The 26003-nt window shown below is 38.3% G+C and overlaps 2 protein-coding genes across 2 annotated transcripts in view; one reads left to right on the top strand and one right to left on the bottom strand.

Moving 5' to 3' along the window:
- The window catches only part of ITPKB (inositol-trisphosphate 3-kinase B), an 82979-nt gene extending 70573 nt beyond the window's left edge, over positions 1–12406 (bottom strand). Inside the window, exons 1-2 of the mRNA XM_081943977.1 lie at positions 12101–12406; positions 3898–5741 (exon numbers count right to left, since the gene is read on the bottom strand). Of these exons, the coding sequence (XP_081800103.1) occupies positions 3898–5541 (1644 nt within the window). The 5' untranslated portion in view covers positions 5542–5741; positions 12101–12406. The remainder of the gene's footprint in view (positions 1–3897; positions 5742–12100) is intronic.
- A 290-nt stretch (positions 12407–12696) lies between these two features.
- Positions 12697–26003, top strand: part of PSEN2 (presenilin 2) — a 50997-nt gene continuing 37690 nt past the window's right edge. The window contains exon 1 of the mRNA XM_081943982.1: positions 12697–12834. The gene's annotated coding sequence lies outside the window, so the exon portion shown is untranslated. The remainder of the gene's footprint in view (positions 12835–26003) is intronic.

The raw sequence follows: 26003 nt of genomic DNA, 5'->3' as shown, positions 1-26003 counted from the left end.
GCATGAAATTATTTCTAGCAGATAATTAATCAGGCAGCTTCTTAATCATGAAAATGCTATGAAGTGCTTGCCAATGCATATATTAAAAATTTGTCATACTGAATAGGCAAAGGGGGCAAAATCCAAGTATATGAATACTGAGGTAAAATCAGAACAATTTTCAGTCCCTTTTATACTTTGTGTTTTTATACCTTCATACAGAAGGTTGGTTTGCTTGGAAACATTACTGATTTTTCAAGCATTAAAATATAGTTGCAGAATATAGCTAGTCGTCAAAGATTTGTGAAATGTTTATCAAACTATCATCAAATCTGTGTCTCAGGTATTGTGCTTGGCCATATAAAAACACTGGATGGGATTAGTTGAGCGAATTAGACTGCAGGTTCAATTTTCACATATCCTTAAACTTTACTCAGTCTGGAACTTTCTGTTTTGGTGTTTTGGAATGGCAATGTTCGGTATTCTCAACTGCCCATTAGCTATTCTATATAGGAACTGTGGGAATTATAATCTCAGCATATCTAGAACTTGCCACTTGTTTAACATTATTGCAGAGCATATAATTCAATTTCTAAAAAGTGCTTCAAGCTGTAAAGGAGCACAAGTATAATATTTGTTTGCTTAACCAGCTGTACTTTTTCTGCTCCATAGTGCCTTTTAGAGATAAATTTTTGAACAATGTCCCTTGCTACAATCACTGTATAAAAAAGAAATTCTTACACAATTCGTGATATCATAGATTGTCAGGTCGGATTCTAATCTAACAAGCTCAATAGAAAGCTTTTTTCTCAGAGCAATCTTGGTAATCTATCTTCCTCTCACCAGATTTCAAATATTATGTTGTGTTATGATTTAACCATGGTTTACAGAATCAGCAACAACTGGATAATCTTTCAATATAAACTGAATATGTACTGAACCATTTTTATAGTTTATAGCAAACTATAATTGCTAGATTTACAAAGCATTCTAAAGTAAAACCAAGAAACCATGTGAATTAGTTATGGCTTAGAAGTGTGAACCTAACTCTTCTAATAGGTGGACAATGCTCTGCCCTAAGACATAGTGGTATCCAGGAGTATGCAATCCAATGTCTCTGTATTTGTACTTTAAAATGTCCAATTGTCTAGTATCTGCACTAATCTTCTTAACTTTCTTCTCTTACCCACAAGATAATGACTACAGATTCTTCCCTCTGAAGTTTTTTTTTAAAAAATATTCTATTTTGATTTCATTCTATAAAGCTCCAAAAAAGTGGCAAATCTCAAAATGTGGTGCATTCTACCACATATGGATAGACTTATTCTAATATCTGACCAAATGAAAAATTAGTATTAGCAAATTTCTCGTATATATTTGGGAAAATCTCACATGCTTTCACAGTATGTTCATATGCTTGCAACAGGAATTTCCTGAAGCTGTGAGGTAACTGTATTTTGTTAACATGTTGTCTCAGATATATATTATGCAATTTCCCCAAAACACCAAATGGTGAATTACAGTACCTTCACAACAAAAATAAGTAGTCCTATGGCATCTTAAAAATATTAAATATACCCTCATCTGATCATGCTCTTACTAAAATATCCAGAATAAATTTCACAGTCTAAACTAGGGAATTATATGCCAGCAAAGCAACTTCTACTTTGACAGTAATGCCTATCTTTGCAGCAGTGGCCTAGTTCACACATATTAAGTCACAAGATCATGTATTGAAGCATGCTATGATAAATGAGGGGCATTGTGGTTAAGTATAATTTGTATACCACTTATCCATTAACTGTGAGCACAGAGACATTATTTTTGTTTATTTGTAGTAGAAATTGGAAATATATTAAAGTGAAAATCTGGTGTACTGACTTATGCTCAAATCAGGAGTCCAGGAAGCTGTTTTAGAAGTTAAATTTTGACGACATGTATTTTGAAAACCTGTCTATTTTATTTATATACTATATGCTCCTGGTACAAACCAGAAATCAGGAAGCAGGATGAGGATATTAGGGCATAAGAATGTTTGATTATGACTAGAAAAGCAAGGGAATAAACCAGAGTTAAATGTTAACATTCAGTACTGTAAAATAAAATTTAAAAAACACCAATAGTACAGAAAATCTCAGAACATCATTCTGAAAAGCTTAATAAGGAATTATGGACTGTCTGTTCAAATAAAATTTGCCTATAAGGAAGAACATATATAAGGTTTATTATCTTAATGGGCACGTTAACTAAGTTAGTATGATTTGTTTATCAACAAACATTAGACACAAACTACAACATAGCTTTCTCCAATGTGATGAGTTCCAGATGAATTGTATATAATGTGTAGCGGGCTCAGATAGCTTTGAAGACTAGGTTTCCCTATATATATTTGCACTGTATGTATTTCTTTCTCCCATACCGCAGAACACTCGATATCCTTAGACCGGAAGTTAAATAACTATAATGATATTCCCTAGACAAATATTCACATTTCAGAATAAAAAAATATCATCATCATCATTTCGTCTACTTATTTATATGACTTATATCACAATTTGTACAAGTTATATGCTACTTATAGCTATTCATAAAAAGACACAGCTAAAAGAACTGGAGAATGCCTGGCACTTGTTCTGGCTTTTTATTTCAGAGTTACAGCATGAAACACCCCCAATTAATAACAGCTGATACATTTCTCAATAATGAAATAAAATTGTGTGGCAAATTGGCAACTTGTAAAAAAGTGACAAATAGTCATTCTTCCTATTCATTTGGGATAACAGCTGAAACTCTTCTCTAAGCAAGGCCTTAAAATTCAAATTAGTAATACAATATGATTATCTGTCTGTCCTCATTTTTGTTCAACCGATGTGGTATTTTATTATGAAAAGCTGAACCTACAGCAATTATAGGCCTACATGAGTTCCAAAACCATCATACTCATTGCAAACAGTATACCACCATCTCATCTGTCTTTTCAGCACTGTAAATTCATACAAAACCACTATTGTATGCTGACAGTAAATTTAAATCACCCTTTCCCTTAATATAAATTAGTTCTTTAAATGGAAATCTACATTGCAATCTTAGCCTTCAAATAAGCCATATGACTTATGTACAGATAATGACAATGGAAGTAGGTATCTAATGTGCAAATAGACTTCTGCAGTACATGTGAATTTTTTAAATGATATTTTTGCTTGCATAATGCTATGCTTTGTTAGAGCAGTCAGCATGCATGCTTGTTTAGAAGAAAGAAAGTCAGGAATGTCAAGGAATATTGATTTAAATCAGTAGTTCTTTAACTTTAGTAATTTAAATAATTAGTTAATAATTTTCTTTAACAGATTCTGCAAGTGGAAGGGGGTGAGTCTCAATGATCTCAAGAGTGTGTTTGAAGTTTATGATTCTGTTTAGATCTATTACACAAATATTTAGGAATAAATCCCACTGGCTGCAGAATGCTCAGCAGATATACACAGAATTGTGCATTAAATGATTAGGCTTAATCAATCACATCTGGTTTTACCACAAAAATTAGATGTAGTCTATTTATGCTCCCCCCCCCCCTTCAATCTAATTTCATTATGTTGTAGTTCTTCCCACCAATAAATTCCATGTTTGTTTCTGGATTCCATAATTGATGGAATGGTCCCTTAAAGTCATCTGGAATTGAGATACAGATTTTATAGCTCAGTTTGCAGATTTAATACTCTTTTTCATTTTTAATGATGTAAGATCAATAGAACAACTCAAATGCAGAAAAAGTTAATATCACAGAAACTGATTTTTAAAAGGCCATTCTTCAAAAAAAAGTTTAAGGTATTCTATCTCCATTAAAGATGGTCAGAGAAATGTAATCACCTTGAGAAAACACCTGGCTCTAATCATCTGAGACATCCCTTACACAGAACTTACCACTCTGGGTTTATCCAGGGTCTGCAGGAAGGCTGGATTCTGGTCCAAGGATCGCTCAGGATCACTGGAGATATCTTCTTCAGACTCTTCCCAGGATGAGGAAAAGCCAGTGGAAGAAGCTGAGGAAGAAGACAGCTTCCTGATTGGCATGTCCTTTGGGGGAGCTGCTCCTGTTTTTTCCTCTTCATGAGCATCCAGGTCTGTCACAATAACAGCAGGAATGCTTGCACCTCCGCAGCATCCCCCACCTTCCACTAGCGACCACCCCGGTTGTGGTAGTGCTGCAGAGGTCCCTGATGGAAGCTGCTGTTCCTGCAGCCCAACAGCATGGGTTTCAGCCATTATCTCAGACAAGGACGGCTTCTCAGAGAATGTCAAAGCAAACAGGCTGCAGCTACCCTCCTTGTTATCAGTTCTCGCAACGCAAGGCGGGTCTCCTAGAGGGAGCGGCTCTCCAAGGGGCATCTCTATGGCTCCTGAGCCCTGCCCTCCAGAAAAGTCCCTCCTCCAGAGTCCAATTTTTATGAAGCTTTGATTCTTACAGCAACTGCTCACCTTGCTTGACCCCTCCAAAAGTTGTGCCTCGCCTTCACCTGGCTGCATCATGATGCTCATCTCATCAGAGCCCTGAGTTTCCTCACTGCTTCTCCTGCTCTCCATCTCTTTGGAGTCTTTTTCTTCCAGAGGCTCACTTCTCACCTCAAAGTCCTGCCTCCCAATAGGCCACAGACCACTTTCCGCCTGCCTGGACTCCTGTGGCCTGGAAATCCCATTCACCCTCCTCATCGGGTTAGAATTGGGTCCTTTCAACAATGTACATCCTTTATCCATTGGATCTGAACTGCACAACCCAGCTTGGCTTCTGCTCTCCACTTCTTCTGAACCTTGTGCTCCAAATGTTCCTTTGGCCTTTGGGCGCTGCTCTCTGAAGAGTCCATTTTCTCCGTCGGATTTTCCCTTGCCCACCACCTGTAATTGATGGGTGTCCCCGGAACCCTTCTCTGCCTCCTTCTCTAACGCCTTCCCTGTGGTTTCCAGTCGAAACCAGAGTTTATCAAGCTCCTTGATTCCCTCCTCTATCTCTCGTTGCCTGGACGGGGTATCCTCCACCAGCTGCAAGGGGCAAGGTTGGCTTGGGGAAGAAGAAGACTTTCTCCTGGGCAGGCGGGGACTCTTTAGGGGGAAAGTGGTGCCCTCTGAACTGTGCGCCTGGATGTGCGCCTCAAACAGCCCCACTTTCTCAACCACCTGCACATTCTGCAACTCCCGTTGGAGGACCCGGGACGATCTGCAAGACTCTTTCCAGCCGGGCGAAGGAGACCGGCTCTGGGGGCTAGTCCAGATAGGGCTGCTGAGCTCTCGAGGGGACTTGAGAAATGGAGCCTCCTCCGTGGCTCGTGGCGACTCGGCTGGAGGGAAGAGGAATGCAGTGGGGGAGCCGCTGGAACTGCCGCTGCTGCTCAGAGGCAAAGGGCAATAGCTGCTATGCCTCTCGTTTCCCCGGGCGACTTCAGGCGGTCCTTGTCTGCGCGTGGGAGGTGGGGTCTTGCTCCTGCCTCCTCTGCAGCCCCCGCTCTTCTCCTCTCCCTCGCCGCTCTTCTTCATGATCACTAGGCTGTTGAGCGCATAGCAGAACACGGCCATAGTAATGGGTCCGGCCGCCGGGGGACAGGCTCCGCTTCCTCCTCCTCCTCCTCCTTCACCCAGGTCAGTTTCTGCCGAACAGCCCACGTCCTCTTAGGAGGGGGCGGCGGCGGCGGCAGCTGCTGCAGCATTGCCCAGGGAACGGGAGACGCGCAGGGGCGATGAGCGGACCCCGGTCCACAGCTCCATAAACATGCAAACTGGATGGAAAGACAAGAGAGAGAAAGAGAGAGACAGTGAGCGCGCGAAAACGGAGACAGCTCAAACCGGCCCTGCCAATTGGCTGAGGGAGACAGAGTTCGGCCAATGGCTGCAAAGCTCTCGCTCTGGAGCCCGGCTGCGAGAAAGACGTGAGTTTAGCCGCAAAGGTTCAGCAGAGTCCAGCTCCGCCTCTTTTAAAAGTTCATTACGTTAATCGGAGGAATAGCATATTAACCTGAATCTTTACATAAGCCAGATTCTAATTTCCATGCCAAGCTTCAGTCCCAGAATACGCGGATAATAAAGAAGGATCCTTTATGTGGGTAGTACAGCAAGGATGGGAAACCTAGTATCCCCGGATTGCCCCAAGGACCCTTTCGGAAACCGACAAACCCCGTTTGATCATGCCTGCTAAAAAGTGACAGTAGTTTCTCGTCATTTTAACGTTGAGAAACACATCAGTGTTGTAAGCGTTACCCCACTCGCTTTGGTGATCTATTCTAAACTCCCACAAAGTGCTAAATGCAACCCTTGGCCACAACCTTAGCAACCTTGAAGTAAACTATTTTTACATCCATATAGAGGTAAATAAGCTTGTTACATTTTCTACAGTTAAAGGAATGAGAGGAGGAAGAAAAGAGAGAACAGAGAGAGAACAGGCCTGTGAAGGCTATGGCCAACATAAATTAGAAGCCAGGGCTTAACATCTATTTTCCTGTAGAATAAACAAGCAAATAACACAATTGATGGGTGAATTGCACTCTGAATGTGTGCCAAAAAACAAAAACAAAAAACCTCAGCAATCACAATCAATATTAAAGGCAAATGTCTCAGGGTAATGATTCGAGATCAAATTTGGGTCAGTCAACCAGAGATTTACTCTTCCAGGTTTTTGGACACAATGTGGAGCCCATCTTCAGGAAATTTCTCTTTACTGGAATACGTGCTTTGGGACTGTTCTGTGAGTCATTTTTATATGGTGCCTTCCAATTGGCTGATTGGTATGTTGAAGGCTTGTGATTGGCTGTCATTTCTTTGTGCTGCCAAGCCCTTGGCTCCCATATTTCCCTGAAGATGGACTCCAGCATGACTCCCAAAGTTTAAATCTCTGGTCCCAGTGACTGATTCAAATTCGATCTCACAATCAATATTCCCTATGATGAAAAAAAAGCTTAATGGGAGGAAGATTGATCTTCTTGGTCTCCTCGGTCTTAAATTCTGATTTGTTTTATAAAAGGATAAAAGTATGGCTAAAGCTACAAGTTCTGCTTCTCAGGCAAAGCCCCAAGAAGACACTGAGATGATCAAGAAATGGAAAAGCTTGAGGTGGTATATTATCGTAAATTAGTAGCTAGTGTTGCCAATCACCCACATTCTGGCCATGTGTCAGAAAGAAAACAACAGATAGGAAGAAAGTAGCCAAGTATCAGAAGATGTTCCATGAAAATAAAGGAGCAAGCGGACTAAATATGGAATTTCTCCTAGGAGAGGGAGGGAGAAGCCATGGGACATAAGAAAACCAAAGCTTACTACACATAATTTTTCTTTTTAAAACAAAAATAACTATGGAAAGAAATGGTGGAAGGCCGTAAATGCTGGCTTGGAAAGTTGTGAGAAGTAATGGTGGAAGTCTCATCATTATATGCTCTAGAACAGTGATGGCGAACCTTTTTTGGCTGGCGTGCCACAAGTGGGGGGAGCGCAGGGGGGTCGAGTGCAGGTGTGCCGCACCCATAATGCAATGCGTGACCCCCCCAGTGTGCATGAGCACAAAATGCGCGACCCCCCCATTTTTCCATGGTTTTTTTTGCCCTCCCCATGCTCCAGGGGCTTTATAGGAGCCTGGGGAGGGTGAAAAGAGCCTCCCCCGACCCCCCGGAGGCCCTCCGGAGGCTTCAGGGACTGTCCAGAGGTTTCTCTGAAGCCTTCGGAACGCTTAAAACCACCATCCGAGCAACCCGGAAGTCACTTCCGGTTTGCTCGGAGGGTGGTTTTAAGCGTTCCGAAGGCTTCAGGGGGGCGGGGGAGGCTCTTTTCGCCCTCCCCAGGCTCCTGTAAAGCCTCTGGAGCCTGGGGAAGGCGAAAAATAGCTTTTAAAAAGGTGAACTCAGCTGGCCAGCGCGTGCATGCGCGCTGGCCAGCTGACAGGGCGGCGCCCCGCATGCCCTGACAAATGGCTCCGCGTGCCACTTGTGGCACACGTGCCATAGGTTCGCCATCATGGCTCTAGAACTTGCATTCGAGGAAACTAAAAATAAAATAATGTTATAATTAAATAGTATTCATAAATATTTGAAACATAAAGTCAGAAGCCACCACAAGACTAAAGGAAGCAGAGCTGTAGCTTTTCCTCTGAATTCATTTTTTTCTGTGGTGGAACACTATTGTGCAGCAGCACTTTGCTCTTTTACTTTATTTCTTATTACACCATTTTAAACTGTACCTGTGCTCATTTTTACTCATTACACAGTATTGCCTAATTGTGAGATACAAAATGTGTAGCCTTCTGGCTATTATGGCACCATCTCCCATCATTTCTAGTAGCCATACTGATGGAGAGTGATGGAGATTGGAATCATCTTGAAAGTCACAAGGCACATTACTGTCTTGTTGGGTTAATTAATTTTTGAACCATTCAGTAAATTGTCTCTTAACTGAAGTTGTTGGGATTATACAGGTAGTCCTTGATTTACTATCAAAGTTATGACAGACCTAAAAGAGTACTTCTGACCTGGCACATCTGGGCACTCCTCCAGGGTCAAGTGATTGTATTTTGGACATCCAGCAACTGGCCTGCATTTATGGCCATCTGAAGTGTACTGCAGTCACAAAATCACAATTTATGATTTTTTGCCTGAAATAGGCGTTTATTTTCGGTTTCCAGCAAAAAACATCCATTGCAGACAAAGGATTTTTTAACGACCACAGTTTTCGCTTAACAACTATAGAATTTGTATTAACGACTACTGCGAAAAAGGTTGTAAAATCAGGCATGGTCACATGATGACCCGTGTAATGCTTGGCATGATTAACAACAGTAATTCCATGCTCAATAGTTTGCAAGTCAAAAACTATGACTGTATTCTGTATTAGAGTTAATTCTACTGAACTGAGTGGGATTTATTTCTAAAATCAGAGAAAGCACAATATATAATTATTTCCTGCTGTAAGGATATATATAGTTTTATTAATATTACATATTTAAGCGTATATTTATGCTATGTTATTTGTGTATTGAATTAGTGTAGACATATTTATAACCGTATGACATGCATCTGTGTGGTATTGCTTCTCCAAATGAAACCACACCTCTTATTTTTGTATCAGTTATATGCTAAGAATTTTGATTAACCCAACAAGACAGTAACGCCCTTCATGCTGTGGCAAATGTAATTGTTTATGTCATTCCGTGTGCTATTCTTTGGAATTTATCTGTCTACCTGCGTACAAGAATAAAGTGTAGTTTTTTTTTTACTTGCTAATACGTTTGCCTAATTATTTACTCTGCTTTGAATATTTAAGTTTCTATGCTGTTGAGTCGAATTATATAATGTGCACACCAAAATTGCTGGCAAGAATAAACCATAATGAATTTTGAATACAGGATTAGCTCAATATGTCTTCACATAGTCCATAGTCATAGTCACCTGGTCAAACAACTAGTCAATCGAGGAAGTAATGTGAGTTTTGTAATGGACGAATGAGACAATAAGCATATGCAGGTATAATATGTAATGTACTGTTGGTCTATGCACTTTTTCTATGATGCTTGTTCTACACCACAACAACATTCATTTTAAAATCAAAATTGTGATTATATATATATATATATATATATATGTATGTATGTATGTATGTATGTATGTATACATACACACACAAACATATATAACAATTTCGATGTTCTAAATATATATCCTAAAAAGGATATATATCCTTTTTAATGTCCAATTAGAAGAGTGAGGAACCTGATAACTTTAGGAAATGATATTTGATTAAATAAAACAACATAATGTGTAATATATACTATCGTTATTACTTTAAAATCTTCTAATCGACACTGGATTTGTCAACCAAGAGCCTGGTAGTACTTGAAAGGGGAAGCCCAAAGGTGCTTTTTCAAGAGGGGACTATACTTTCTTGTTTTTCTTTGAAGATGTTTCACTTTTCATCCCAGAAGCTTCTTCGGCTCTGATTGGATGGTGGGGAATGGAAGGATTTATATTCCTTGCAGACAGTTGGTCATTTGCCTTCTGTCCAGCTGTCTGCAAGGAATATAAATCTTTCCAATTCCGTCAGAGTTGAAGAAGCTTCTTGGGTGCAAAGTGAAATGTCTTTAAAGAAAAACAAGAAAGTCCAGTTGCCTCTTGAAAAAGCACCTTTGGGATAACCATGACCTGGATGATTGAGAATCTCCATAGACATTTGGAAGGACATTTGATAAATATATGGGTCTGAACATATTTTTATCAGAAACATGAAAAAACATGTTCTCTATCCTTGGTGATCAATGATATGGAAATGTGTACTTTTTAAGTTTTTGTTTGTTTTTAAGTCTTAATAGCTGATATGCTGGCTAAAGTGGAAGATTATTCTAAATAAGGTAAACATGCTGGAACAATATTTAACCTTTCCCCTTTATATTGTTTTTTTATTATTCCCAATCAGTGTCTTCATGAAGAAACGAATATGGTATTTAATTTAAATAGGAAAGGCAAACAAGTTTAATAGCCTCTCACCCTGCCCTATGGTCCTGATTAAAATTACCCTGCCCCATTTGCTTGCTTGTTTGTTTGTTTAATTTATATGCTTCCTATCACCCTATCCTGAGTGGCTCTAGGCAGCAACTTAACTTCATTGCTATAATTAACAACTCTTGAAGATCAAAATAATTGGATTCTAATATTTTCTTGAATTTGGCTTCTTGTCAATGGATGTATGTCGTAATAAATTTGATATCATTATTTCCTAAAATTTTTCCACCCATCTTAAATAACAATACATCATTTCATTTATTATCAACCATGTATGATTTTTTAAATGCTGAGATCATATTAAATCTTAGAAGCATACACATTACAGAATTCACAGCCTTAGCCTCTTTCTAATGAGGTAAACACTAGCATTGCTAGTGTTACTTAATATTTCTAAGGCTAGGTGTGGCTTGTCCATGTCTTTTACATAGTACGCTAACAGGGAATGAACTACAAAAAAGTAGCCCCTTTCTTTTAGCTATCAGCTGAGTTGTTTTGCTACTTTAATTCAGTGATTTGCTTTTCTTTTATCCTACTGAGTATGTAATCTTATGCATGAGTTTGTAAAGTTGTCATTCTTTGAACGAAGACTATGCTTGTTTGTAATTTATTTCAGCAAGTTTCTATGATATTGCTTCTTGGAATATCAATAATTATATGTCTCCAGGCAATGTTTTACAATGGTATAGCAAGCATAGTTATATTTATAGTTTCATGCACATTTCTTCAACTTTTCTCTGACCCATTTTTTAAAAGTTTTCTTGAATTTCTGAAAAGAGTTCATTATCTTGGGAGGGTTTATTCATCTTTTATTCATGCTTTAAATAACATGTATTTCTCACAATTCCAACAGTTGCCATGTCCATGCACATAATAGTGCACAAAGTAATTTATTTGTGGATCGAATAAATAGAAAGTGTGGTAGCTCTGTAGGGCAATGACTTATCTACTGGAAGAAGTAGCAATCATGTTCAACTCTTGCATACTGGGCAAATTCTGGATCTCTGTCCCTGAATGATTCTTAAAATTACACGAAGTTTGTAAAAGCCGTGTGTCTGGTATGACAGCGGTAAGGCAGTAGTGCGAGTTAAATATTTTGTAAACTTGGTGGACGCGCCTATGTGTGTTTGTGTGCAAGCTGAACCCTGTGATGCGTGTCTTGCCCTCATATTATATGGAGGAAAGAAATGATGGCAATCTCTATGGAGACCCGAAGATCAGGGCTCTTTTCGCTGTTCTCTGCAACAAGAGTCGATTTGTCTGAAGTGCTCCTCTTTCTACGGAAGACAGCAGAATATATTTTGCTTCCAGGATAGTTTCGGTATGATATTAAAGCTCGCTGCCCATTTGAGTTTGGCACTTTTCAGAAGTAGGGGCGGTTTGAAGCTCGCTTTTCGCTACTTATCCATGCCCGTAAAACCTGATTTGTTGCCCGCTTACTGATCCCAGCCTAAATCGAGTCTTTTTCTCCGACCCGGTCTCCAGAAAAAAAGCGATAGCTCTGAAGCAAGAGTTGGAGCTCAGAAAGAGAAATAACGCCAGGATTAGGATGCACGGAGAAATGAGCAAAGATTAAGAGAGTGAAATCAGAGAGGTGGTCATACCTGTCCAGGAGAAATTGGTGCACCTCGACTATCCAATTGTCTCGGAAAAAGCTCTAGCCATGAAGACGCGCAGACTTGAAAAGTGCTCTAGAAATAATTTCTTCCTCCTGGCCAAGATGTTTAGATGTCTCTCTTGTCCCCGCCTGCGGCGCGTAACTGAAAAAAAAGCGAGCCAGTTCTATTGTCGGCTGGATCTGTAACTTTATTATTACTGCTATTATTTTTCAACTGTTCAGCCGCCGCGATCGTTACTCGTCTTTTCCAACATCACCCTTGCCATTGGCTGTTTCTTCGGTGTTTGTTGAATGTGCGGGAGAGAGAGTAGGGAGGGGAGGGGAGGGGGTCGGAAAGCAGGAAGGAAGTTGTGAGCCTGTCTGGGGTTGAACTCAGCGGAACAAGTTTCTTTTCTTTCTTTTTTCTTTTTTTCCTATTGCTTGGCAGGACTGATGGAGGGAAACATTAAAAAAAAAAGTTTCCATTGTTAGCGAGCTCAGAACAAAATCTGCTCCACCCTTTGTGGGTTAAAGATACATCGTCCATTTTTTTTCCACTCCTTGTTCCTCCTTACTATGTATAACTTGCTTCAGCTATTTAAAACCTTTTAAATGCTCCAGCTTTTTCAGGAACAAGATGAGATGCTGGGGCTACTCTCTGCAGACCGGATCTCCCTTCCAAAGGCCTTCAGAGAGCAAGTGAAAAACTGTGGCCCATGTGAGATCACGGATATTTTTCAGGTATAGTGTCTATATATCTGTAAATCTATTAAGAGCCTAAGGTTTCCCTTTAGTTTTATCTTAACTTTTCAGACTAATTTTAATTATTATGAGAGAGTTACAGTCACAGTGTTATACACTTAAAAGGGAAAGTGGCCCTTTAAGAATATGTCAACTCTTTTTAAACCAGTCAAATACCTGGGGGCTGAAGGCGACTCCAAATATGTTTGATCACAGTACTGAATTAAACTAAACACTTGGATGGCCAGTTACCTCCCTTAGCCCAACCTAATTCGCTGGGTTCTCATTCTGGGGTAAAACAGGAGAATGAAGTGTTATGTATCTCATCATGAGCTCCTACACTAAAGGCAAGGTGTAAGTGTAAGAAATAAATAAAGATGTTTCTAGATATTCCCCTGTTTGGTCTGGAGCAGGAGCTCTACAATTACGTCAACAAAAGGAACTTTTCACATTTGAATTATTATAGATTTAAAAACCAGAAATTAAACACATAGATCTTAAAATCTTATCCACATGATTCACTTCAGGTCAAATATATTTAGGGCAGAAGAGGCTAGTGTGACATATACTTTTGTTTTAGGGAATCTAAGTAATGGGAGCTTGCCCCACAATATGTATTTCTGGTTCTTCTGTTAGAAACGATTCCACCTTCCTGTTTCAAAGAAAGAAAGAAAAATATTTGAAACCCCTTTGATCAGCTTTGCTCAGGAAAAAACATCCATTTGACCTGGAATGATCTCCATATGGCATTTAATTTTTATGGATCTCCCAAAAATGAATAAACCAAATCAGAAAATGTGAGTGAAATCATATACACACATGTGCAACGTGGCATACATTAACCTAAAATAACCCCAAACCTAAAATCATAAAACAAGTCTCCGTTAAAAAAGAAATAGGAAAGATGCCCTGTATCTCCAGGTTACTACATAAAATGTGGTCATGTTTATCTATTTCCCAAGATCTGAACTGGTAAGTAAAACATTGGTCTATGACACATTATAGTAGCATGAGGGGGAACTATAAAATCGGAGCAATGAGAAATTGTATATATCTTTAAAGATTCCGTAGATTAGGTAGATAATTGTTACTGATTCAGACTCCCACAGCTAGGAGGGCAGAGCCCCTTTCATTTAATACCCTGATGAGAAAGGTGCAGTATTTTGCAATGAAGCCTATTCTGTAATGAGCAACTGTTACATCAAAGAGCTAATCTATTGATTTTAGAAATTTTTTTTTTAAAAAAAGGTTAAAATAATTTGGAGTCAGTGACATTCAACTGGTGATTTACTTGCATTTATTTGCAGCAAAATTGTGTCAAATTTAAGGCAGGCATTATCAATATATGTGCTCCCACTCCCATTCACCTGTTTTTCTATGTATTTACTTATTTGTTTGGCTTATGGGTTTACAACATAATTTTGGATTAAAATATACAAATATGTAACACTCGGAAACTAAAACCAAAATCATGCAATATAAAGCAACAGTAAATTCTGGGAATCAGTCATGACAAAAAGAATGTTAAAAGTAGTTAAACATCCAGAGGGACAGTGTGTCAGTTATAACTTGAAACTGTTGGGGTAAAACTGCTGCAGTTCAATAACACTTGGAGGGCTACAGGTACTCCATCCCTTCAAATAGCCTGTAATGTTTTGTCTTCAAGGTGCTACAAGCTACACTTCTTTGATATATACATACTTACATATACTGTATGTGTACATACACACTTCACTTCACTTTAATGTATTGATTGGGGGAGGCGTTCGATTATTCCTAAGCAGAACTCACAAATTTGCCTGCATTATAACTGGTCTGGCATGCCAGGGTTATGCATTATGCCCCTAATTATTAGGGAAATGAATTGTAGCCGGCGAAATTGGTGCCGTAAAGTCTATCCTGAATGTCATGTGATTTACTGTTGTTTTTCTATATGTTTTCTCTTTGCAGTAGGATCTGCAATGTCTAACAAGACACTCTTTGCAGGATCAGAACCACATTAAGCACAGTTACAGTGTTTTTGTTGAAACATTGCCTTTCTGTTGAAACTGTCTTTCAGGCCCACATTTCCAGTGCAGTTTACATTAGCTGATAAGATCCAGGAAAACAGTTTGCATCAAAAAAGGCAATGCCAAAAACAATCAAACCTGACATTTTAAAAACATCCAAATGCAAAAGCCTGGGGATTATGCATACTGAGCAATATCTGTCTGCTATAAATCAGCATCTTCCTGCTTGCTCTTGGACTGCACTCTGTCCAGTCTCCTCTGAATAACCATATGAGTATTGCTAATCTACATTTTACAGGCTGTTCAACTCTATTGCTTCAAAAATGATAATGGTGAAAAAGAACACATTAGTTTTAGAGGCTCTGTGTATGCAACCGTAAGTAGAGCTGAACAGAGGGGAAAAAGTTTGAAGATAATATTATTTATTAATCAAATTTATATGGTCACGAATCTTCTCCCAAAGGGAGCTCTGGGCAGCACAATAACAACAATAAATAAATAAGCCAATAAAAAGAAATTAAAATCTTCATATAAGCACACAGAACAAAGCAGTGGAGAAATTGAGATGAAGTCATAGTCCACGTATATAGAAAGGACACTGCTGTTTAGTAGTTAGAATAGAATCCAAGATTAGTCACAATCATGAAGGTCACATATCATTTCTTACCATTTTTTCTCTCTCAGCAAACCTACCTCATGAGGTTTTGATGAGAATAACAAATTGAATAGAGGAACTCTTAATCTCTTTAAAGGAAGGATATGCTAAAAATATAAGAATAAAATATTTACTTAACAGTTATCCTGTCTCTATTTCCATTTTGGGTTCGGTGTGCATGCACGCATGCCCTTTGATGTAAAGGCTCATTCACACAACGGACCCTACATCATTAGAACTACCAGATCTGGACTTCAAAACTCGTAATGAACCCTGAATGGCAGAACAAAAATTAAAAGTACAGCGAAGGTAGTCCTCAAATTACAACCAGTCACTTAGCAACCGTTCAAAGTTACACAGACCCACCTGCCCCAAAGATACTTAAGATGACCATGTTTTACAATACTTTTGCTGAAAACTAGCATTTGCTTCTGGTTTTCAGCAAAAAAACACCTTATAGCGAACCATGGATTTGCTTTATGACTGCAGCATTTGCTTTACAACTGATGCAAAAAACCTCATAAAATTGAGTCGGTCATATGGGTGATCTGCTTTACAACCACCATGACTTATGACATAATGGGCAGGTTCCATTATCGTTGAAAGTCAAGGACTACTTGTAATATATATAGTTCATACCATGTAGTGGCTGTTTGCAGTTTTGCAGCCATAATCTAAAAGCACTATGCATAATTAGCAGGCAACAGATTATACTGGAAACATAAAAACAGGAAATACAAGACGTGCTCAGTCTCTGCTTATTTGTAATTTCCAGAGGATCCTCCTCAGTACAAGCCTTATACCCAGGGAATTAGCTTGTCTATATCTGTGGTTGAGCATTGTGTGAAAGAGCTATTTAGATGTATAGATGTTCTTTTTTGAACCATGCAGTCTTTATTTAATATGACATTTTTTTACTTGTGATGGTATCTGTGAGGGACAGCACGTCTAATCTGTATTATCCTAACATATAGTGGATTTCACAGTTGAAGGATGAAAAATTTGCTATAAGTGAAATATTATAGGAAAAGAAATTATGGCAGCTATTCTTTCTCCAAGGATGTTTTATGCCCATGTAGCTGGTTGGAAACAAAACAAGCAGATAGTCTTGGAGAGTAAGAGTTTTCCATCTCTTTTCAGTATTTTAGTTGTTATCTGCTCTGGACTGTAGAGGCGAAGCAATTACATTATAAATAACTAATTTTCAGAAGCATTTTAAAAAAGCCAATATTGCATTTTAAGCATTACCCAAACATGCACATATCTTGGTGTAACTTTGCCATTCTAATGCAATTTTACTTGGCGTAAGACCATTGAGTTGAAAAGGACTTGCAATTTGGAAATGTCTGAATACTAATACTAATCTAATCAGAATAAAGCTGGAAGGGATCTTGGAAGTCTTCTAGTCCAACCCCCTGTTTATGCACGAAACCCTATACATTTCAGGCAAGTGGCTGCCCAATCTCTTCTTAAAAACCTCCAGTAATGAAGCACCCACAACTTCTGAAGGCAAGCCGTTCCACTACTTAATTGTTCTCACTGTTAGGAAGATTCTCCTTAGTCCCAGATTGCTTCTTTCCTTCATTAGTTTCCATCCAATGTTCCTTGTCTTGCCTTCTGGTGCTTTGGAAAATAAGGTGACTCCCTTTTTCTTATGGCAGCCCCTCAAATACTGGAATACTGCTATCATGTCATCCCTAGTCCTTCTTTTCATAATAAACATAATTCTTCTTTTCATAATAAACATCATAATACACATTACAATGTTTTGCCAGGATCATAGTTTAAATAATAGCATGCTTTAATTTACTATGTTGTTATTAATTATTGTATGTATGTATGTATCAGATTAAAACCTGTCGTACATTTTTTATTTATAACATTTAGAATCTTTTCCTTCAATTAGCCAAAATAAAACATTACATCCTAGATAATAGTTTACCAAAAGGAAATTAAAATAAATACATATATCAAGTTCATCACTATTATAGTGTAAGACACATTGAACTTTCATCTTTAGAATTGCTATACCATTGATGCTAATTGCTAGGTGAAACAAGAGAGAACTGATTGTTCTTGTACTGCTTGTGAGTTTCCCATAGACATCTGGTTATCCATTTTTGGAAACAGGATGCTGGAATTGAAAATTACATCAAAGTAATGCAAGTGGATTTTTTGTCCTGCAACAGGACTTCCCTTATTCTATCTTTCTCTGTACTTCCTGTATGTCAATCTCTAACCTCTAAGCAGATTTGGGGAGAGCAAGGAAAAAATGGACCTGGTTGGCGGGGGAGGGGGAGTTGCTGGCTGATCTGCTCTGTGATTGAACAAATCTGGTCTTGCAATCAGAAGAAAAGATGGCAGCTATTTAGATTCACAATTAAGACAGGCTGGGGAAGTTTTCTTTGTTAACTTAGCACACTTTTTTCTTAAGATTGTGTTTGGACAGATATTTATTACAGTATAAAAAAGGGAGAGGGGGAGTCTACAATATGTCCCAGTAAATAATTCTCTTCTTTTCCCTTCGTTACTGAAATAATCCAAAGCACCTTTTATGGATGACATGAGCTGGAAATTACAGGAAACAGTATGAAAGTTTCCATTGTCTACAGTTTATTTTGTAGAAAAACAGAAAGGTATTGTGGGTTTGTGAGGGGAAGGAATCACTCTGTAACATAATGGGATGGTGGAAACTTTATATACCCAAGATTTTAAACTGCGCTGTGTATTATATATAAATGAATATAATTTGCCATATGTGCTGATGATTTAACAATACAATAAGTTTTTAATTTTATCAATGGGAAAGATCACTCTGAAATCATATGACAAATATTAATAAGTTTATACATATGTTACTGCTAATTTTGTAACATTAAAAACATAAAACTATGAAAATACACTTATTGGTAGTGACAATTTATCATTCTTTTCATAAACAAAGTCTAGCTTAAAGTGATAGTTATGAGAATCTCTAAATTCTCTCAAAATCTCTAAATTCTCTCAAAATCTCTCAAAAATGGTGTATTTGGAAAGTTATTTTATTCCTTTCTATTATTTCTTATTCTATTAATTTCAGGCACCGACTAACTCCAAAGCTGTCTGAGTAGCTTACAATATAATAAACCACAATAACAAAGTAAAAACAAAATATTTTCGCTCTATACTAAAACAGACAAAACACATCTAAGAAGAGGCTCCAGCCATCTTAATCCAAGGTCTCCAGAGTTAACCACCTATTTGTAGCATTTTGAAATGCCAACACAGTACAGCCACAGTACAGCCATAAGAGCCATAAGAGTCAAGAGAGATCTTATTCCAGAGGGCAAGCACCAGTACAGAGAAAGCATGTTTCCTGAAGTGGCACTGTTTAATTGAAGGAATCCTGAGAATACTAACTCTACCAGCATATACTGATCAGGCAGAAACCACGAGAAAAAGATGATCTCTCAAATCATTTGGCTTTATACTGTGTAAGACTTTATAGTTCATAATCAGCATCTTAAATTCCATCTAGAAGCATAGATTAGGTCAAGGAAAAGAGCCTTCTCTACCCTATGGAACATCTTGCTCCCAGAGATGAGGTTTGCACCCACATTTTGGGTCCTTACAGAAGAATGTGAAGTTCTGGCTTTGCCAACTGGCATAGGGATTGAAGAATGGCACACAACGGTGGGTTCGCTGGTGATTTGGGGGTAGCCCTTCTGCCTTTTTAACTTGTCTTTTAACTTTGTCCCTATTTTATCCTTTCTAATGATATGCCTTTTATATGATTTTACTGTTTGTATCTGTAAACTGCCCAGAGTCACTTGGATAGTAAGATGGGTAGTGTCTATTTGATTAATAAAATAAACAAAACAGGTAAAAATAAATATTGGCAACCAGTGCAGCTTTCACAGTAGGGCTATACCAAGGTATGTTCATCACTGCTGGTGCCATTGATTCTGGGCAAGTTATTGCTTCTGAATGGTTTTCATGAGTAGCTCCATTGCACATTGCTGTAATCAAACAGTGAGGTCACCTGTACCTGTCCAAAGGGCCTACCAATCCATGATGTGTTTGACTGGCACACTAGATGCAGGTGGGTGAAGATCTTGGCCATAACTGCCACCTGGTCTTTGGGAGATTTGAACTCAAGACATTCTGAGATTAATTATCTCTCAGAAATATTGGAGAAAGATGATCAAAAGCACATTCTACATGTTCCCTGTCTAATGTGTTTAATTGTTCCATCTTTGTGTTGTAAATCATCTAGAGATAAGTGATGACAACACAAAAATGTAATATAAGAGTAACTATTGATCATAGTAGATAACTGGGGAGGAAGGAAAGGAAGAAAATATCACTTTAGCTAGTTACTGGTCTGGTTGATTTTCGAAAACAAGACTAAATAGGAGATCAGACTGGAAGGCTATTTGAAGGACTGCCTCTTCCCTATTGCATTTACCTGAATGGAAAGGCAGGGCTTGTTATGGGTCCCATTGATTAGGGCTGTACATCCAGTGGGACCATGAAAAAGGGCCTTCTCAGTAGTGGCTCCTTCCCTATAGAACATCATTTCCTTCCTATTACTCTTCTGAAAGACACTAAAAACATGGTTTTGTCTGCAGGCTTAGGGATCACAAATGGAGATGGAGCCAATCAAGTGGTATTATTGACACAGAGCGATGGAGATGCTTTCTAAAAATGGGTTTTTACTACACGGATTTTTTAAATGTTGTAAGCTGCCTTTATGTGAAGGCAGTTCACATAAAGTTACCTTTATGTGAATTGGATGGCTATATAAATTTGTTTAATAAACAAACAAATAAGCTAACTTATTAAACTAACATCCCAGAAGATTTCCAGAACAGATGAGTTTTGTACTGTACTGCTGCCAGAAAAATTATGTGAAAGTGTCCCTATGGTCACCAGGAGTGAACTATGACTCAAAAGAGACTTTAACTTGATAGGAACAATAATGCAAGAATAATCTGTTCATGTCAGAGGAAGGAAAGGAAGAAAATATCACTTTAGCTAGTCAAGAATGTGATTTAGGATGAGAACACAGCATGATAAAAAAAAACTCTATAGCCTACTCAACTGTATGCTGAGGAGCAAATTTTCCATCTATCATTTCTGTTCTTGATATGCCTGACAGCAATCCCAATATACATAAGACTACAGGCTAAAGAGAAAAATATAATTTGAAGAGAAGTTCATCTTAGAAATATATTGTGAAAAGCTATACATTTTGTCTACTTCAAAATATATGAGCTAGAAAAACACTCATGGAAACTGACTACTTGTATTCATTTGCTGCAGCTACTTTTCCCATTTTATTTTAAATTGTTAACTTCCAAAGTAGAATCCCCATTTTTTGAATAGAGCAATAAGTAGGGAGGTGTGTGTGTGTGTGTGTGTGTGTGTGTGTGTGTGTTGATCATGATGATATTTCATTTTAATCCTTTGTTAGGTTAGAGCACTGTTTCTCAACCTTGGCAACTTTAAGCTGTTTGGACTTCTACTCCCAGAATTCCTCAGCCAGCCATAGAAACATTGGGTTAGACTGAGGAAAGATTCCAAGAAGGAATCATCACCTGGAGATCCATCATACAATATTCTCCTTCAGAACTTTCTAAGCCAGTAGATTTTATCATATTCCTTGGCAACCCCACAATGCATTCCCCACATGAGATGGCAGCTGCAGGATCAACAATGGCCCTGTAGGAAATTCTGACTGAATGTACGCAATAAACCAAGCCACCTTGTGGCTATGTCTACGGTAGATGATTATTAGATAATAGTTTCTGGATCACATCATGGACCAAATTGTTTTCTAGGGAACCTTAGCCCCTATTGGAAAGAAAGCTTTGTCATAGGTTACTCGCAAAACATTGTTTCTGATTCTCATTCAGACAGAAACATTCCAATTTGTAAGAGATGATTCTTATATTAACAATGAGACATGGAACCATTATGTAAGCAAAACATAAGGTCAAACTGCCTTGCCAGCTTGAAAAGATTGGTGGTGTCTCAACTGAAACCAAAAGCTGAGATGGGAGAATTCCAAGGTTAGTGGCTTTTAATCGCTTATAAGTAAGTTCAATTTCTAAATGCAAAAATTACTTGCCAAATATTTGAAATAGCGGGTCAGCATTTTCTCGAATATAATTCTCACAGTTTCATTTCTATAAGGGATTACAATTTCCAATAGGAGGACTAACTTAATCCTGCAATGAGATGAGCTATCAGGATAATATGGAATGATTGTCCACTTGTGCACATTAATTGATTTTTATAAGCTTTATCCAAACTCAAAGCACTGTAACAGATGGAAAATAGCTTCATTGCTTTGAGTTTGTCATGGCTTTCATTTCTTCCAGGATCTAACAAAGGATTATGATAAAAGTAAGTTTCAGCTATTTTTTCACAGAAGGATGATCAGTATTTAAGGCTCTCAGGGCCAGATGACACTATCCTCCACCATCTCTGATGTCTAAACACCATGATAAATATGATGTCCAATCACCATGATAAATATGATGTCTAAACACCATGATAAATATTCTGATTACTTAATGTAAACATCTGCATCATCACCTTCTTGTCCTACATGGCTACTTAATTGTCATAGCCCTTCTAGGATTAAGGACAACTAAGCAGCTTGTACCTCCCGTTAACAATGAGAATCTGAAACCATAATTATTTGTAGGTTTCACATTTCAGGTAGTGCTAACTTGAAATGATATATGGCATTTGCAGATTACTCTTAACTGCAAAAGAGCTGCCAACTGTAGCTAAAGAGGATGCTAAGTAATGAGGCAGCATGTATACTTCCGTTAGCCATTTGGAATGGGTTCATATGTTGTGTCAGCATGTCTGATCACTTCCATCCCTCTGACAGAGTAGAGGTGTGAGCTCTTCCACCAATTAGCTTGTCCAGAAACAGAGCTCACAGCGTTGCAGGGCTCAAATGGTTTTAGAATTTCATTGTGTTACTACCTGCAAGAAGTCTCTGAAAGTTACATAATTCAACAGCCCTCCTCCTCTCAATAAATATAAAAACTAATAATCTACACCAAGGGTCAGGTAGTAGGTAGGGTGTACATTACTTCAGGTGAAAAAGGGAAAGGAGATTTGAGCGCCCTAGGGAATTAATTTAACATCTGCTTGTGTTTCCTTAAAGGAGCTGCATCTTTTTCTGGGATAACACAGCTGTCCATTAGCCACACAATCTCATGACAAACCATCCTAAATGCATACTATGTTTATACTCACAAATGACAGCTATGCTCATTTTCAGAAAATGGCTGAAAAATAATTTTCTTTTATCAAACAATTTTTCCCTATCACTCTTCTGGCCCCCAGGATGCCTACTGTCTCAACCTGAGTTTGGTGGGTTTTTCTTTCCTTTTTGGGGGCTCCCTCCAAAAACTGCTTGAGTGTAGGTACTCTCAGCATGGTGAGGGAAGGAATCCAGACAAGAAACTCATCCCAAAGTATTCGTCTAACCCAGTGGTGGGTTGCAGGCGGTACGCCCGGGTACAGAGGGCCCACCAGCCCGTCTGCCGTCCTCACCTGTATTTGAGCTCTTTGGCGCTTCCACACACAGGCACAGAGCATACAGCGCCTGTGTGATGCTCTGCAAAGCAGCTGGAGCATTCCGGAGGCGTCGCAGGAGGTAAGGATGCATGCGCGTGCTGCGCACATTCATGTGGTGGACGCCAGGTCCCCTTGCACCATACCGGTTGCAACGGGATCCGGAACCCACCACTGGTCTAACGTTATTTTAAGATTACATTAACAAAACGTTGCAAGTCTGAACGTGCATCTTTCCCCCTTCAACTTTATAGTCCTAAAAGCTAGAAAGGGTTCCTTCTAAGAAGTTTGCCATACACACATTCCTTCTGCAGACTCAACTGCTGCTTTGTCTGACTGTGTCTAGTCTGCAGCTCTTCCTTCTGTCTTTCAAGGTAATTCCCATTAATCACAGTTATAGCTATGTGAGATTTTTTTTAAAGAGCCATGCAAAAATTTGTTGGTATGGCACTCAGTATGCCAATTGCTACTGGTATTATTATGGCCAGTTTATGCCATGATCTTTCAATTTCAGTTTCCAGATCTTGATACTTTGTGCTTATCTCCAATTCTTTGTCATCTATTCTATTATCCCCTGGTATTGCCACATCAATTATCCACACTTTTCATCTTTTCAACTACAGTTATATCTTGTGTGCTATGAGCCAAAACTATATCAGTCTCTTCAGAAATCCCAAAGTATTTTAAGCTGCTCATTCACCTCCTTTTTTTGACTCTAGATGCTCACCAATTTTTCATTACTGGTACATGATCATTTTTACAGATGTTCTAGTGAATCATTTTGGTGACTGTGTCATGTCCTTCTTTAATAATCAATTTGTACAACCTTTCTGCACAAGTGGAGTATATGATCTGTTTCTTCTGCTTCTTTCCACAATCTGCACTTTGAATCATTTGATGATTTTTCAATTCTGACCTTCATTGCATTGTTCTAACAGCCTGTTCTTGTGCAACTAAAATCAAGCCTTAAGTTTCTTTTTTTTAAATGTTCCAACTATAAGCTATTGAGAATTTTTATGTTTATCCACTTTCTTGTCTTTTGTAGAAATTGACCATGCAATGCCTTTCCTCTTCAGGATTCTCTTTGTGTTATTATATTATTCTGATATTCAGTTTTTGTTTCCTGTACATTTAGTATTTTCCAGTTTTTAACCTTCATCAATGCTTATTCTTGGCTACCTTTCATATAATCAGCCAACACATCCTTTTCTTCTTTGATAATTTGTTTGACTTGCCTCCACTTCTGCCAGGCAAGTTTAATCTATTAATAACATTATGAGGATGTAATGCATAGTGAATAGACATCAGTTTTCTTATTGTTTGACCAAGACTGTGCAGTTCAGTTTGTATCCAGTTAATAATTTCAGCAGTGCATCATATCACAAGTATGGCAACATGTATATTTCTTACATCTGATATAAATTTAGGATTTTAAAAGAGGATTGCCTTTTAACAGATTTTGGCCGTAAGGCTTTACATTAAATGAAAATTTTATTCCTGCTGCTTTGAGCTAGGATATAGAAATACCCCATAAATAACATTAGTTATTCATATAGTTGATACATATAACATCCTTGACAATGTTGGCAAGGTTTTGAAGAGCTGTTTGCTTTTTCATGAGTCCCATGTGTATTTCTTTATGCTTCCCAATAAAAACACAAAGAGTTACTTCCGGAAAACATGCATACAACTGATTGACTGAAGCCTAAAATGGGGCCCCACTGTTCACTGAAATTGTCAGTTCCTGGGAGACTTAATGGAATGTAATACGTTTGTTGCTTTATTTATTGATTTTATTTACTTGGAAAACCAATCAGAACAACTTCTGTCTCAAAAGGATATCTTGCCAACAGATTTTGGTGTGGGAGGGGGGCAGATCTACAAGCTTTGGCAATAGAATTACATTGGCCAGGTTGGCTAGGAGTCCTAAGAGCTATGATCCTTACACATCTGGATTTCTCCAGAATGAGGGAGGCTGTTTTAAGCAATGTCTGTAGAACACAAGCAGAAAAGTTCTGCTCAAACAACAGCAGAAAGAATGTTAAAGACATATTAGGGATTTGACTTTTTGAAAATTTTATTTGGGAAAAAATGTACAAGACCAGCCAACTGCATGACGTTTTCTTCTTTTCATTTCAAATGTAATCCTCCCACATCTACAAGATCCAAAGTTGGGATGAGCTTGCTAATCAAAAGTGGAGGAAATTATGACAGAAAATTAAGCACCAGCAGTGCAATGTGGTTCTGGAAAGACCTCCGAGGAACATTATGTACCCTTCTCTTTCCAAACCTTTAATGGAAAAAAATGTCATAAAGGTGCCATCTTTAGAAATGTCATGGGATGCACTGAATGTTCTGAACGCTTATTGTTAAAGACAAAAAAAATGCTTAAAAATGAAATATTCTATATAACTGGAATGCTGCCTTGGGGAAAAATAGTCTTTTCCCAGTCCATCCTCTTTCTCCCTTGTATTTTATAAATCTAAGCTTTCTAAATCTAAGCTATAAATCTAAGAACAAAATGCAACAGCAATTTGTCCACTAAATGCAAAAACAGTAATTGCAGACATTAAATGGCTTACTCAGGTTGAATTTAATGCACCCCCGGTACAAGCACAGAAATTTCACAGGACTTTTGAAGTTTGTATCAGTACAAACGAGACTGTCCTAAACCTGCTGCTCTCCAGATGGATCCAAGTGATAATTTTCACAACTACCAGCCATAAAGCATGCATTTGGAATAGCTAGCATTGGAATATTGAGTTTCATAGTGTTCAAATGGATGGTCCAAAGACTTTGCTGGTTCATTGCTTTTTTCCTTCAGAATCAGTAATTAGAATAGAATAGAATAGAAGAATAGAATAGAATAGAATAGAACAGAATATTCTTTATTGGCCAAGGGTGACCTTCTTGGAAAATCTGGC

Source organism: Natrix helvetica, assembly GCF_964273705.1.
Source record: "Natrix helvetica genome assembly, chromosome: 2".
Lineage (NCBI taxonomy): Eukaryota > Metazoa > Chordata > Lepidosauria > Squamata > Natricidae > Natrix > Natrix helvetica.
This window is presented reverse-complemented; position numbering and strand designations above follow the sequence as displayed.